This window comes from Podarcis liolepis (genome assembly GCF_965112155.1).
Source record: "Podarcis liolepis genome assembly, chromosome: 1".
NCBI lineage: Eukaryota > Metazoa > Chordata > Lepidosauria > Squamata > Lacertidae > Podarcis > Podarcis liolepis.
Window position 1 is genome coordinate 43,933,821 of NC_139554.1, and position 14,919 is coordinate 43,948,739.

Below are 14,919 nucleotides of genomic sequence, written 5' to 3' on the forward strand. Positions count from 1 at the left end.
AATGGAACTGCAGAGCCAAGAGTGGGAGCAGGAGATGACGGGAGCGGGGAAGGGGTGGGCTGGAGGGAACATATGGAGTGAGAAGATTGGGAGTAAATCAGAGGAGCGGGGGCCAGAGCAGTAAAAGAAGCGAAGGGCAAACAGCCTGGGCTGACGTGGTTCAAAGACAACAAAACAAGCCAAGGAAGACATTGCAGATGGCTCAAAGCAGGGAGTCATACGCACACATGTAGTTTTTCCCAAGTGAAAATCCTCTGGGTGAAGTCCAAGGATGCCATTCTGCAGAGGCATCCGCTAACGTAAGAGAAAGAGAGGCAATTTCCATTCATTCTCCCTTCCCCTTTGAGCCACTGCACCACTTCCCATGCTCCAAATCTAAATCTGGAACAGATTTCAGTGATTCTGAACCCAGCTTGGCTCCTGGAAGGAGATGTGGCAGGAGGAAGCTGTGATCTCGATCATCTTCATCTGTTGCAACTCCAGCTTTTTAAAAATTTTGATCATGGCACAGTTATAAAAGACCTGGTCACTTCAAGATTAAATTACTAACACATTCTACATGGAGTATGAAGAGTGTTCAGTAGCTTCAGTTGGTATACATATTATATGGAGCTGGAAGTCCATCAGATGGACTTTAAAATTCTGCAGGATTCACAACCTGTGGTTTGACTTGTACAGTAATCTCAAGCCTCTTCTGTGTTTCACGTCACTGAAGTATTAGCTATTTGCAACATCAGCCATTCCTCCTTCACCACTGGCTGGTTCAGCACTGTACCTGGTTCCGCAGTAGGCTTCTCCTGTTTTTCTCCCATGTGAGCCTAGATTTTAAGTTTAAGTACTGTAAAGGCAAATGATGTGATTACTCCTTTAAAGCTAAGCGAGTCTCGGCCTGGTCAGCTGCTTGGAAGCCTCATGTGAGCTCTGAGCTTCAGAGGGGCGTATAAGTGCAACAAAAAGAATGGATTTTGGCTTAGCACTAAAGCATTTAAACGTTGGTAAGCCACATGGATACATATGTGAATGTACACCACCCAACTGCTTTGGGTCCAGAATGACATTGTAGTAGTTGTTCAATAAGAGGAATAAGACAAGTTTGCATTTGTTTTATGAAATTGGCCCAAACATACCTAGATCTACTTGGAATTCTTTTTTATATAATAAAACAACAACAACAACCCCCCCAAACCTGTATACTTTCGGTTTTTAAAAAAGGAATTAGTGGAAATTAACTCCCAGCACATCAGTTCTACCATCTGCCTATTAAAAGGACTAGGCTTTGCTTCCATGTTCCAGCACTCCAGCCCCTCTGACAAGAGAGATGCTATGCAAAGGTTTTAGGAACTTCAGGCTAGCACTGCTTGCATCTCAGATTCCACAGCAGAATGTTTTGAGAAGTGCCTGTGTCAAATGTTCTGTGTTTGCTATATCTGTTTAAATACCAAACAGTGAATAAAGAGAATAAGTTATTCAGTGTTAATCAGGATTTATAATGCCATGTGCAAGCCACCACTGTTCATACAAAGCTTGATTAGCACCTCTCAGGGACCTTATCCAAATTCCCAGACTGTAGCGTCTGCACATTTCCATATAAATATCTGCTCAGTTCTACATATGCTAAACAGCATCCGTCCTTCTTTTTCAGCTCTCCCCTTTCCACCTCTCAATGTGACAGTAACTCAAATCACCAGCAACAATGCCAGTATCACTTGGCTGCCAGGATTTGATGGCCGTTCTCCACTTCATTCTTGTACAGTTCAGGTATGTGACACATGCATAATACCTCCTTGGCCAAAGCAAACAGTCAAACCCAGGAAATGTTTTGCTAGATAGCCCCTTGCTTTGCATGTCTGGGACCCTGGAGGCAGGGCTTTTCTACCCAGAAATTCTGTGGGGGGCAACTGGCCTCAAAGGATGCAGTGCTTAATTGGTGACCAGAGCAGCATGGACCAAAATAAACTACTGTCTTGGAAAGACCCTGCATAGGAAGATAATCAAGTGTCATTGCAAAGTTCTAGTTTGCTGTACAGTGATGATACGATGTGCATGCATAGAGCTCTCCCATGCACAGAATGAACCTGGACCAATTTGAATCCCTCTCCCCTTGCATGGAGGAGTGCTGTGTGATGATACATGCACAGAGCCATTTCTCAGGCACGCTGATGAATCCCACTTGTAAGTTCTAGTAGTACATATTCCATGCGTTCATAGGCAAAATAAAATACATAATGTCCCATTTTATTTTTAATTTGGGGAACTGACCTATTGATGGTCAAGAGACTTCTGCTATTTTTAAAAGGACTGCATCCAATGACTAATAAAGTATATGTAATCTCTGCCTCTGGTGTTTTACAATTTTTTATATATGCTGTAAGCCACCCAGAGTGACTGGGGAAACCTAGCCAAATGGATGGGGTATAAATAATAAAATTGTTGTTGTTGTTGTTCCCTATATTGATACTATACATATTTTACGTACTCCTTCCCCCAGTGTTCAGTGCTGGCAGGAGACTAAGCCTGTGGTACCACGTTCCTCAGCTTTAGTGCCCAGAGAAGTCTTAACTTCTGATGTAACTTACAGCTCCTCCAGATAACCTATTTATTGAGTATTCATCCAGATTTTCTTGCATAAAGCTTATGTGAAACCTGTGGCTGATCTTTTTTGGCCATCTCTTGTGATAGGTTTGCAGGTATGCAGCAACGAGCATTCGTTTTGATTTTACTGACCAGTGTTTGTACATCTTCCCATTAATCATTAGTTCATCCCACACGTTTCAGTGGATTTCTTCTTCATGTGAAAAGTGTGTTTGTTTGTTTGTTTGTTTGTTTTAGTGGATCTGTTGCACTTTTAAATTTCCAGTATGTGCTTGAATCCCTCCTGTCTGACATTCTGGAGGTGACTTTACATATTTTTGAGTTGGCAACATGCAGGCCTAAATGGCAGTTCATTGATTGGTACTTTATTGCGGGTTGCACAGCAGTTTGAAACAAATGCACACCTGCATTTCCCTGCACTGCAGGGGCTTGAACAAGATGATCCTCAGGATCCCTTCAAACTCTACAATTCTTTGATTCTGTGACTGAATTTTGGTGTTTAGAATGTGAGCTGAGTGGATTCTGTGCATTGTCCAGCAAGTAAGGTAGTTTTATGCTTGCTCGACAAGTGCTTGGTTGGCAACTCGCCCTACATTTGCAGTGCCACTGCAACCGCTGAACAATGGGTGTTGGGGAGATCACACAATAAGTAAGGCTTAAACTGCAGACTGAATACGTGGTGAAGCAATTACGCAACCGCTTTAGTAAGGCCAGCTCCGTTTAACTCATGTTTTCTCTCATCATGTCAAGTTGGTCCATTTAATTGATCTTCCGAGTGAACCAATTCCCGCTGTTCTCTGGTGTGCTGTTGTCACAGATGAGTCATAGGCACAGCTGTCAAGCAAGAACTACCAGCCAGAACCAATAAAGATCACTCTTGCCCAGGCAGAGTCCCAGACTAGTTCTCTTTGCCCCATAGTCGGCACCTAGTGCGGAAGCAGAAACCAAGGAGTTCTGGAACTTTTTAAGTGAGCACAAAGGAGTTCAGAAAGAACTGTTAACCCAGCAAGGCTCCAGAGGAGAATGAGAGGCTTGTATCTTCACTGCAAATTTCTCCTTCTCCTTCTAAGATTAATCTACTGAATCATTGTTCACAGCTAAGTAGTCTTGCTTTTCCAGAATTGATATTTGCACCCAAGGTGACACTTGGGCACCCGGGCACCTTTCATGCCAACTCTGAGATTCCCACTGTGTCTGCTGCAGCTTTTGCTCTTGGAGGCCAGGTGGCAGAGAGGGAGAATCAGTGACCAGGGCAGGACACAGACGTTTGTTTGGGACTTGTTTGGTTCTCCCAGGTCCTAAGTTGCACTGGGGTTCTCTGCAGGGTCCAGTGGTGGGATCCTGACACCCTTCTTGCTGAGGAAAGCTTGGGGGCACAGAATCACCCAGATACCTGGAAACCCTTTATGGCCTAGGGGGATGGTCCAACTCTTTTCTTCTTCTGCATATTGGGCACCCATGCACAGGACATCTCTGGATCCCAGGCTCTGGGCCCAGCTCATCATGACAGCAGTCCCAACAACATTCAGTTCATCCTTAAAAGACGTGAACGGTTAAAAACAGCACGATCTCCTTGGGCTCTCCCCGCTTATTGCGTCAGAGGGTGGGTTCCCTGCACTGCCACCATTGTCAGCGTTCTGACTTGGAAGGGAATTAACAAAAGCAAGCGGCTGAGGTGATCCAGCTTCCTTCTGCTTCGGCAGGGTTGCGGAAGGAGCCTGTGCATACTACTTGCATGAAATAAAAGAACCCATTGAGATGGCGATGATGACATGAGTCGTGACTCTCTGCACACAGCGGCTTTGCTCTTCTTTCTCGCACCATTTCTGCTGCTGCCGCTCTGCTAGAGAGGCTGTGCCTTGACAGATTAGAATGAATTTCCTCCTGTGCATTGGAATGCCACGCTTGCCCCGCCGAGTACAGCCTATTCTTCCTGGTTTGCACGTCCACCAGTCACTGTACAATGCTAATCTGTCTGGCTTCTGAGTCCCTCCCACAACCTTCCTAATTCTCTTTTTCTTTTCTTTTATTTGCAACCGGTGAAGTGGAGGGGGGGGGATGGAACAAAGCGAGAGCAGCTCAGATTTCAACCTCCTCAGGCAGCCTCATTTTCCTAAGCTTCCCAGGCTTTTCTGTCCCATGCTGGAAGGGAAAAAGAAAGAGGGATTTCGCTCTCCAGTCAGGAGACATGACAGCCACCCTCAGTTATAGGGCCTTGGGGAATGGCAAAATGTTGAGTACCACTCAGCTCTGATTTTTATTTGCAGGCGCTCTTGTCCACTGACCCATATTTCTACCTGCCTCTAGCTGACAGAATGTTTGTCATTCTTGTAAGCAATGTTGTTGTTTCTTAAGCCAAAAAGTGGTACCCACACTTTTAACATCTGGGGTGGAAAGGTGCCTGTTCTTCATACCCTTGAGTACCTGAAGAAAAAAAAGCATTGTTGGTAGCGCTGGACACAAGCAAACGTTCCGTATGTCATGCCCACACAGGAACACCACCCCACTGTTTGTTGTTAACAGGTTTTATAGCTTCACAGACCCGCACTGTATGTTTGACCAAAGCTGGCAATGGGACAAAACAAATGTGACTGAACATCAGGAGCATGGTTAATGTAGTGCCCTCCAGATGTTGTTGGACTGGGCTTATGGGAGTTGTTATCTGAACTGGAGGGTGCCCTGCCAGCTACCCTTTCCATACATCATAGAAAACAATAATTCTATCATATCGCTTTCAAACAATAATTTTTTTAAAATGATTAAGCTTCTCTTTACAATTCAGTGTGCAGGTGTGTCTGTTTAAAAAAAAAATAGGCATACAAAAGTGCTAAGTCAAATTAAAAGGAAGCAAGATCCAAACCCCCCCCCCCCATTATCCTGTGTGGGAGAACACAGCTACAAATTGCATCTTATTAGATAAGCAGCAAAAGATAATAGTGTCAGATGGGAGGAGTATTTCCTTCTGCTAACTGAGCACACAAAGCCAAATGCAGATTCAGAGGGCTGTATCAGGGCGAACAATTAAGTTCCTCTAGAAATGCACATAACTGCAAGTCTTGAAGGATTTTGTTGAACACTTATTTATTTTTTGTTGAACTGTCACTTCATAATGTAGCTCATTTATAGTCTTCCTTCTTCTGTATCCTTGGTTTGTAAGACCGTTTTGTTGATAATGAGCAGTTCCCAGAGTCTATCATACCGTTGCTGGACAGATGGAGTTTATTGCTTTCCCATTTGTGCAGTTGATTGAAGTCTTGCTTCAATTAGAAGAGAGAGAAAAAGGTGGGGAGGCGGAAGGGACCAGTTTAATGCCAATTGCTGGGAGGCTCAGAAAGCCAATGTTCCAATGAGGCTCAGAAAGAGTATCTTTGGGCTCTTTGAAGGGCTGCAGTTGGTGATGATGATAGGTAAAGGTAAAGGGACCCCTAACCATTAGGTCCAGTCATGACCAACTCTGGGGTTGCTTCGCTCATCTCACTTTATTGGCCGAGGGAGCTGGCGTACAGCTTCCGGGTCATGTGGCCAACATGACTAAGCCGCTTCTGGCAAACCAGAGCAACGCATGGAAACGCCATTTACCTTCCCGCCAGAACGGTACCTATTTATCTACTTGCACTTTGACGTGCTTTTGAACTGCTAGGTTGGCAGGAGCAGGGACCGAGCAAAGGGAGCTCACCCCATGGCGGGGATTCGAACCACCGACCTTCTGATTGGCAAGTCCTAGGCTCTGTGGTTTAACCCACAGTGCCACCCGCATCCCTCTGGTGGTGATGATACCCATCTTCAAAACTCTTGGGCCATAGGGAATGCCCTCTAAATGGGACAAAATGTTCCCACATGCCCAAGCAAGTGTCTCCTAGCCAAGACGTTATTCTAGAGTTTATGGTTTGCTTACAGCCTCTAGCATTTTGAAGAATTAGTCATTGCATATCAACGTTGTGAAGCCAAGATTATGTGAAATGTATTACTTGTTGGATGCAACTCTCCTAAAGATTTATGGCATAAAAAAATGAGTCACTTTATGTTAAATCTATGAGAGTGTATTTGGCTTGTGTGTTCATATCTGCTTTATCTCCCTTCTGCAACAGGTGGCTGAGCTACAGGAAGATGAAGTTTCCACAGAAGTTGTCCCTGTCCCCTCCTTTTCCCAGGCATTTCCAGGATTAAAGCACTCTACCAATTATAGTGCTCGGGTCCAGTGCACTAATGAACTGGGCAGCTCCCCTTTTACAGACTGGGTCTATTTTCAGACCATGGGATTAGGTAAGAACATGGCTTCATGGAAATAGTGAAGCATTTTTCCATTAAGCTATTCATTAAGCTATGCAGAAAACCATTGAACAACTTGACCGCATCTCCCATTGTAGCAACAAAATACAAGAACCATATAATTCACATGGTTGATTCAAACAATTGGCCATCAGCTTCATTTTTTTTTGCCATTGTTGTGCCTTAGACTGTAGTTTACTCATGGCAAATCATGTGAGGGTGTTCCTAGTTTATGCAGGTATAAAGGTGATGCTGGAATTTCCCAGTATTCACAGCTTACTCCAGGAGAGAAAAAGAATCTTAGATGTTCCAGGACCTCAAGAGTACCTTTGGTGAATTTGCAAGGGACCTAGGAAATGAAATAGCTTTTTGCCCTAAGGCTGTTCCATACCTCTCTGCCCCTGAGAGCTCTCTCTCTCTCTAACAACAGGATATATGTTGTGATTTTCTTTCCATTACAGCACCAAACAGTACTCCACAAAACGTACACATTATCCAAAGAGATTCTTGTCTGATTTTGGAATGGGAAACAGTGGCTCCAGAAATGCATAGGGACAATGCCCTGGGATACAGGTTGGAGTGGAGTCAAGATAACATCACTCAGGTAACAGACTGAGCAGCATAAACATTGCCTTGGTGGATCAGAGCATGGTCCAAATTCTTTTCTAACCGGAGCCAGCCAAACGTCCCTGGGATCTCACAAGCAGGTCATGATAATGAGGACCATCCGTTGCTGTTTGTCCTAGTCATCTGATATACTCAAGCTGTGTACACACTATAACTTAAATGCACATTTGAAACACACTCTTTCTATCAAAGAATTCTGGACACTGTAGTTTACCCCTCACAGAATTGCAATTCCCAGCAGCCCTTAACAAACTACAGTACCCAGAATTCTTTGCGGGAAAGAATGTGCTTTGAATAGGCTTTAAAGGCAGCACTTTTTTTCAGCCGAAATGTGCCTGTGAGTACCAGTGCCATTATAAGAGAACAAAGAAGTTGTTCATGGTGAGTTATGGCACCTCTTTTTCTAGAAAAGGTATAGTACATACATATCTTCAGATGCCTGAAAAGAGAAGTTTCATTCTGCTATGTTGGCTCATGGCAGTGATAGACTTATCCTCCACAAATGGATCTAATCCTTTGAAGAAGCCATCAAAGCTAGTGGTTGTCACCACATCTTGTGGCAATGAATCCCACAAGTTCATTAATGCAAATTATGCAAAAGGACTTTCTTTGATCTGAGCCTACTGCCAATGTTTTCATACATGAGGCTTAAATGGATTTCTGCCTGTATCCCTCCGTAATGAGAAAGGAATACCTATATCAGTTAGAATAGACTTTTGACTACGTTTTTTCATAGTATGCAACAGTTAACAATGGTTCTGTCACTTGTGTCAGGAACAGTAGAACACGATGCTTCTCTGTCTTGTCATGTGTAAAAATTGTGTTTGGCAGAGCAACTTGGATAGTAGATTCATCAGGAGGAAGCTGATAAAGGCTAATCATACATTCTGGATCAATAAAATTCATCATATTCTGTTTGTCACAGACTATTCCTTGTTCCAGATTTGCCAGGCAATATCTTGAGCTGTATCTCAAATTACAGTGGGACCTCAGGTTAAGTACTTAATTCGTTCCGGAGGTCCGTTCTTTACCTGAAACTGTTCTTAACTTGAAGCACCACTTTAGCTAATGGGGGCCTCCTGCTGCCACCGCGCCACCAGAGCATGATTTCTGTTCTTATCCTGAAGCAAAGTTCTTAACCTGAAGCACTATTTCTGGGTTAGCGAAGTCTGTAACCTGAAGCATATGTAACCTGAAGCGTATGTAACCCGAGGTACCACTGTACCATCAATTATAAAAGTAATGATAAAATTAATTCAGAGTGAGAAATTTAGTGCTTAGGGAAGGTTCTAGACCAGGGGTAGTCAACCTGGCATCCTCCAGGTATTGTTGGATTCCAGTTCCCATCATCCCTGACCATTGCCCATGCTAGCTGGGGCTGATGGGAGTTGTAGTCCAGCAACACCCTCTGGCATTCCCTCTCCTTAGATATTTGACTGGCTCCATTTCTGTTATCTTTTCATGGCCTACTGAAGACCTTCCTCTTTCAACAAGCATTTTAAGTTGAGATCTTTCCCAGACTGCATCTGCGTTGGAATGGTTTTAAAGATGTTGTTATTGTCATTATCACTTCTTGTTTGCTGCCCTGGACTCCTTTGGGAAGAAGAGTGGAATATAGAAAAGTAATGAATAATAAATATCATTACAGCACCATATTAGCTGCCTGTGTTCTAGACTGACAGCTTGGAAATGAATCCTAAAAAGCCACGCGCAAGTCTTAGGAATGGGTTTGTGTCAAACTGGAAGGTGGTAACATATGTTATCCGCAGTCTGTTCTGGGTTTGATTTTGTGCAACATACTCATTAAGGAGTGGAGAATTTCCTCCCCACCCCCCACCCCTCTCCTAATGCGGCTGTCACAGAGTTTGTAGGCACTACAATACGACAAAGAAAAAAAAGAGAGAGCAATTACAATCCCACATCTCTTCAAGTATTTATTATACCTCTGCAGCTAAGCTTGCATTGATTATTAAGAATTTTAATAAAAGTAAAATAAAAAAAGCAACGCAGGCACAATATATTAGTATACAGTGGTACCTCGGGTTACATACGCTTCAGGTTACATACGCTTCAGGTTACAGACTCCGCTAACCCAGAAATAGTGCTTCAGGTTAAGAACTTTGCTTCAGGATGAGAACAGAAATTGTGCTTCGGCGGCACGGCAGCAGCAGGAGGCCCCATTAGCTAAAGTGGTGCTTCAGGTTAAGAACAGTTTCAGGTTAAGAACAGTTTCAGGTTAAGTACGGACCTCCGGAACGAATTAAATACTTAACCAGAGGTACCACTGTAATCGGTTTTGGGAAATCTCAGGGTTCAGAAAATTTTGGAGTTGCCTAAAAGTATACCTGCATTCAGGGAGCCTTACAGCTTCCTTGTGTGGTATTGTAAGCAAGTGCCAAGATGAATGCTGATCACCAATGGGTTTTGGTTTGCTTGCTTGCTTCAGGGGGAAATGATCGTACAGGAGACGAGAGCCAACCTCACTATGTGGAATCCCTTAAGAGATCTTACGATCAGGGTGTGTGTACTCAACTCAGCAGGCTGCGGGCCTTGGAGTGAACCTTTGCTGCTTACAGCTGAAGATTTAATAGGTGAGTTGCATGTGCTGTAAGCTTCTTTTATAACTGCATCTTCTCCTTGAGGAAAATGTTACGTCACTGTTAGTACTGTGCTTGCAATGAGCTGCTGGTTGCCACCGTGTTTTTCTATCTCTGCTCTTCCCAGCACTGACAACTGCATGTGTTGCATTTTTTAATGGAATGAGACTGAAGCGGAACAATGTGGAGCAATCTAGCAAAAGCAAAGTGAAACAAAGTCAGCTGCAACTGAGTTGAAAAAATCTGTGCATGTGCGTTGAAAAATCTAGTTCTCAGAATCCTTACAGGTTCCTCTACACCCATGTTTTGTGTTAATTCCTATACACTGAAGGTTCTGTTTGTGGATTGTGGGGGCTTTGATTGTGAACAATAAAGTGTGTATATATGGATGGATGTACATTCCCAGTGCTTTTTTTTCTTAAAAAATGTTTAGGGGTACTCTCATTTTGACTCAAGAAAATCCCCATTTTATAGTTCAAATCTGGAAAAATAAATACAATAAATGGGCAAAAATACAAAGATTCACACAATGTTTAGGGGTATGCGTACCCCTGCGTACCCCCAGAAAAAAGCACTGTACACTCCTATACAGAAGTGCTTTGTGTGTAATAATTCCATAAGGTGTGAAGCAGGCCAAAGCTCTTTGAAAACATAGAAAATGGGTCTTATACCAGTCCATTTAGCTCAGTGTTGTTGACACTGATTGTCAATGGCTCTTAAAAGGTTTTTGAAAGGATTATCTCCCAGCCCTGCCTGGAGATTGTGGGAGTGAACCTGGAGTCTTGTGCAAGCAAAGTGTGTTCCCTACCACTGGGCACTCCAAATCTGCAACTCTTAATCCTGTGCATGACGTTTTCTGATCCCTTACTTATCTGTGCACTGTGCATGGAAGGCACATTCAGCAGTGAGGAAGGAGCTTGGGAAATCTTGTACCACATTTCACCCCCCCCCCCAGGGTTCACTGTGCTGCTTCCTCCCCCACCCCTACCCAAAATTGCTGTTCCTTTTTTCCTCACAGATATTTAAATACATAGACACCCCTCAGGGGTTTTTTTTAGTCTTAAAACCACCCTTTCTTCCTTTGCTAATTATGGCTCTTCTTCATAGCAGAGAGCAAAACAATACAAATAAACATCTTCCACAGGATCGAAAATGTGACTGATGTCAAAACAGGGCTGAGAGATTGTAGGTGAAGGCTACAAAGTTAGGCGCTCTCAAGTCCAATTACCGGTATTTCAGTGGACTTAAAACACATTCTCTCTCCCTCTCCCTCAGCCTGAGGCTTGTTTGTGTCCCAACCACAGCCACACCTAACACAGTATGTTGCTGAGCTTATAAACGCTTGAAAATAAAGCTTCATTACGGAAATGCTGACCCACCAAAACTATAGATCTGTAAAAATAATGAAACTTTGTTCTACGCTTGAGTCTGGTGGAAAATAAAAATTGCTTACTTTCTAGAATTATCTAGCTGGTACTGAATAGGCATTTCCAGTTCCCACTGCGTGTGAAATATCTGGGGCAGCTTGTTAGCATACGGGTGGGGAAGCTTATAAAAAGATTTAATGGTGCTGTTTGAGGAAACCAAGCGCATTCTTATTTGAAGCACCCTCAGCCTGCACCCTCAGCCTTGCGCCCTGTTCCTTCAGGGCTGTGGGAAGGGTCTGGTAGGCTCTTTCTGTTGCTCTCATCAGTGTCAGCAACAGAAAACAACTGGGTGTATGTGTGGCACAGGAGGGGCAAGGTATATTTTTAGGTGGGTGAGTTGTGTCCCACATGTTAAGATCTCTGAAAGAAAAATAACAGTATATTTTAAATGGCGGAGTCTAGCAATGGGGAGGCAAATGGGGGCAGCTCCCTGTTCGTGGGGCACTTGTCTCCCCTGCCCCCCTTCTAGTGCCACCTGTGGCTATCACTACTACTGGCACTGTACTATTGTGTCATTTACTTCATGCCAATCATGTTCTTAATGCATCAGAGGGGCCTTTTTGTGAATGACGATGTGCCCAGTCTGTTTGAAGGCACTGCATTTGGCTGCCTTTGTCCCGTCCCAGTTGAAGGAGTGTGCTGTGATTTCCACAGGAACACTGGAGACATTTTAACTTTGGAAGAAGAAGAAGAAGAAATAGGGAGCTTTCATGCCTGCCCCCTAGCAATAGCCACCAAGAACATGGGGTAGAGATGTGGGTTCTCACAATGCAACAGCCCCAATCCACATGGGACTACGTCCAAAGGTGATGCCATGCGCCTGGCCCTCAGGTGCTTCTGCAAGTGATGCTAAGTGCAAGTTTTTGTATCTAATTCGGACTTTAAACCAACACACAAAACTTGTGGGTTTAAAGTGGCATGTAACATGTGAAGTAAACATTTTTAATGTAGGATGATGCAGTCTGGAAATGGAGAGCTTTTTTGGGTTAAGTTCAATATTCAGCTAGTGGACATTTTCCTGTTGTTCTTTTTAGCAAGCATGGTTCTAGGGTAAGGGCTAGAGACTTCCTGCCTCCATATAGAGCAGATCAGAGAATGAAGACCATTTGTTCCTGGTGCCAGCACCACAGGTGCATTCCTGATGGCAAACCTCCCACTTTTGCCAAAACAAAACAAAAAAATCAGAAATACTGATTTCTCCTCCTGGTGTTGTGGGTGTGTACCTTTCACACTAAGCACAGTAATGATGTTGCTTGTCTGCTTCTTCGTTGCTGAGATAGAATTCCACCTTATTCCAGCATTTCCTGGTGAAAAATGCTGCCCGGCTGCACTAGCCCCACAATTTAATTATTTTAAATAAAAACCACTGTCTGTATTTTAAGTGCAATTTTATTATGCGTTCTTCGTTTGTGTGTGCAAGTGTGCTCAATCTCTCTCAATTGCCATTTGTTGGTTGCACAGTCTTAAATGTTCTTGGGATCAATTGCAGCATATTTCGCAAGGTTTGGGGGGGGGGAGAAGGGGGCTGACCAAAGACCACCCAGCAGTAATATACCACCCGCTCCTAGCTTTTCTAGAGTGATTCTGGAGGTGAAAGTTGCTGGAATTTAAAGGGCACAAAATCAGATGGAATAGATTGCAGCAAATCAAGGGAGAATAGAGTACAGCCCAAATGTTGTGGTATCAACATGAAGGTGTACAAAATAGAAAGGTGAATAGAAGCATCTCTTATGAGATGGGGTGGAGAAGAGTGAGGCTGAATATAGCTAGGAACAGGATTAAGGATATGGACATCTGAGTGGAATGGTGTCGGGTATCCATGCATCTGAGGAGGCTAAATGGATTTTCCTGTCTACAGATACAGTTTTAGCAAGATTGTATATTAGCCAATAAAAATGGACTGGCAGAGAACAAGCATTGCTCAGTTTTTCCTCATCATCACATGTCTTGGGCTTTTATAGCTTTAGTCTAAATTGGGATGCTTACAAATTGGCGGATTTCATAATCTAATTTCCCCCACTTTCTTTATGCTGATATTCAGAAGGCCTCTGCACAGCCTTAGGGTAAGAGAATGGGAGGGGGGACGAATAAGTTATATCACAGCACTCCAAAATATCTGCATAATACTGTGTGCCACAACGGAAAAACACTCCATACACAAAAGATGAGTGGGGAAGTTTCCCTCTCTTTTGCTGATACAACACATTTTAACAGGAAATTTCCTATGCCCTGGGCAGCTCGTATGCAGATTATTCCTGCTACAAGTTCCTTGTTCTGCTAAGATTTCCTTGTTCTCTTCAATAGCTAAAGGCCAATCCTAAAAGGCTGCTGCAATTGCATCTGGGACTGAAAGCAAGTTCAGTAGTGACTACTTGAGTGCTGCTTTCACAGACCACAGTAGACGCTTCCAAAAACATTGTGCAATCCCTGCACCCTCCATCTCCATTTACCCATATAAATTCTGTCATACTTGCTTTTATATTTTACCAGAATCTGCTCAAAGCAGCTGGCGCAACCCAGTCAGATGGGCAGCATATAAATAATAAAATTATTATTATTATTTCCTCTGCTAGCATAAATAATTTTGTAGCAACCTTATCCTGGCCCTTATTCCTCCTCCCTCTTCATCAGATTCCTGTTGAGGCTTTGGGCAACGAGTTTCATCTCTTAGTTATTTTTATTTATTTCCTAAGTGTATATCCTGCCCATTGAGCTTCAGAATATGCTCACCAAGCCTGGAATTTGTAGTTAGGTTTTGAAGATGCTTGGTGGCTGCCACTCAAATGCTGGGATGTCCTGTCACAACAAGGTACACTCTATTGCTGTAACATCTTTTTCAGGTTCTTTAGAACATGACAGATGTGTCTGCTTCCACTTAAATGGTGGAACATGCCCATTTTAAGATGGATTACTTTGAGTTGCAATTTTCTAAATGTGATTTCCTACTGCCTCACTGAGGATTTCTCTTGTACACAGGAGGACAGAGACAACCTCCCTATGGCACATCCTGGGTTCCTGTAGTATTAGGCATTCTTACTGCACTCGTCACAGCAGTTGCCTTGGCACTCATCCTGCTGCGGAAAAGAAGAAAAGAAACTCGCTTTGGGCAAGTTCTTGTCATCATCATCTCTTAATCTGGATGCATTAATGCAACCATATTGCATCACAGGGTTGCCAATAACTATGTAGCAACCCAGGTTGGATTGAGGAAAACCTCTCCTATTTACAAAGTGGAGCTGGCTTTTAGAGCAGGAAAACTGAACAGGGCAAGAAGGAAGTGCCGTGGCCTGTGGCAGCGGCTAACACAAGGATAGGGAGCCTTCAGTCCTCCCCATGTTGTTGGTCTCCAAATCCCATCAGTCCCAGCCAGCATGGCCAGTTGTCAAAGATGATGGGCATTGCAGTCT

General features: G+C 43.5%; 1 protein-coding gene across 2 annotated transcripts in view; it reads left to right on the top strand.

Moving 5' to 3' along the window:
- TYRO3 (TYRO3 protein tyrosine kinase) overlaps positions 1–14,919 on the top strand; it is a 60,777-nt gene that overhangs the window by 31,960 nt on the left and 13,898 nt on the right. For both annotated transcript variants that reach the window (XM_083506815.1, XM_083506814.1), the window contains exons 6-10: positions 1,643–1,758; positions 6,681–6,855; positions 7,323–7,465; positions 9,935–10,079; positions 14,489–14,618. In XM_083506815.1, the coding sequence (XP_083362941.1) occupies positions 1,643–1,758; positions 6,681–6,855; positions 7,323–7,465; positions 9,935–10,079; positions 14,489–14,618 (709 nt within the window). The remainder of the gene's footprint in view (positions 1–1,642; positions 1,759–6,680; positions 6,856–7,322; positions 7,466–9,934; positions 10,080–14,488; positions 14,619–14,919) is intronic.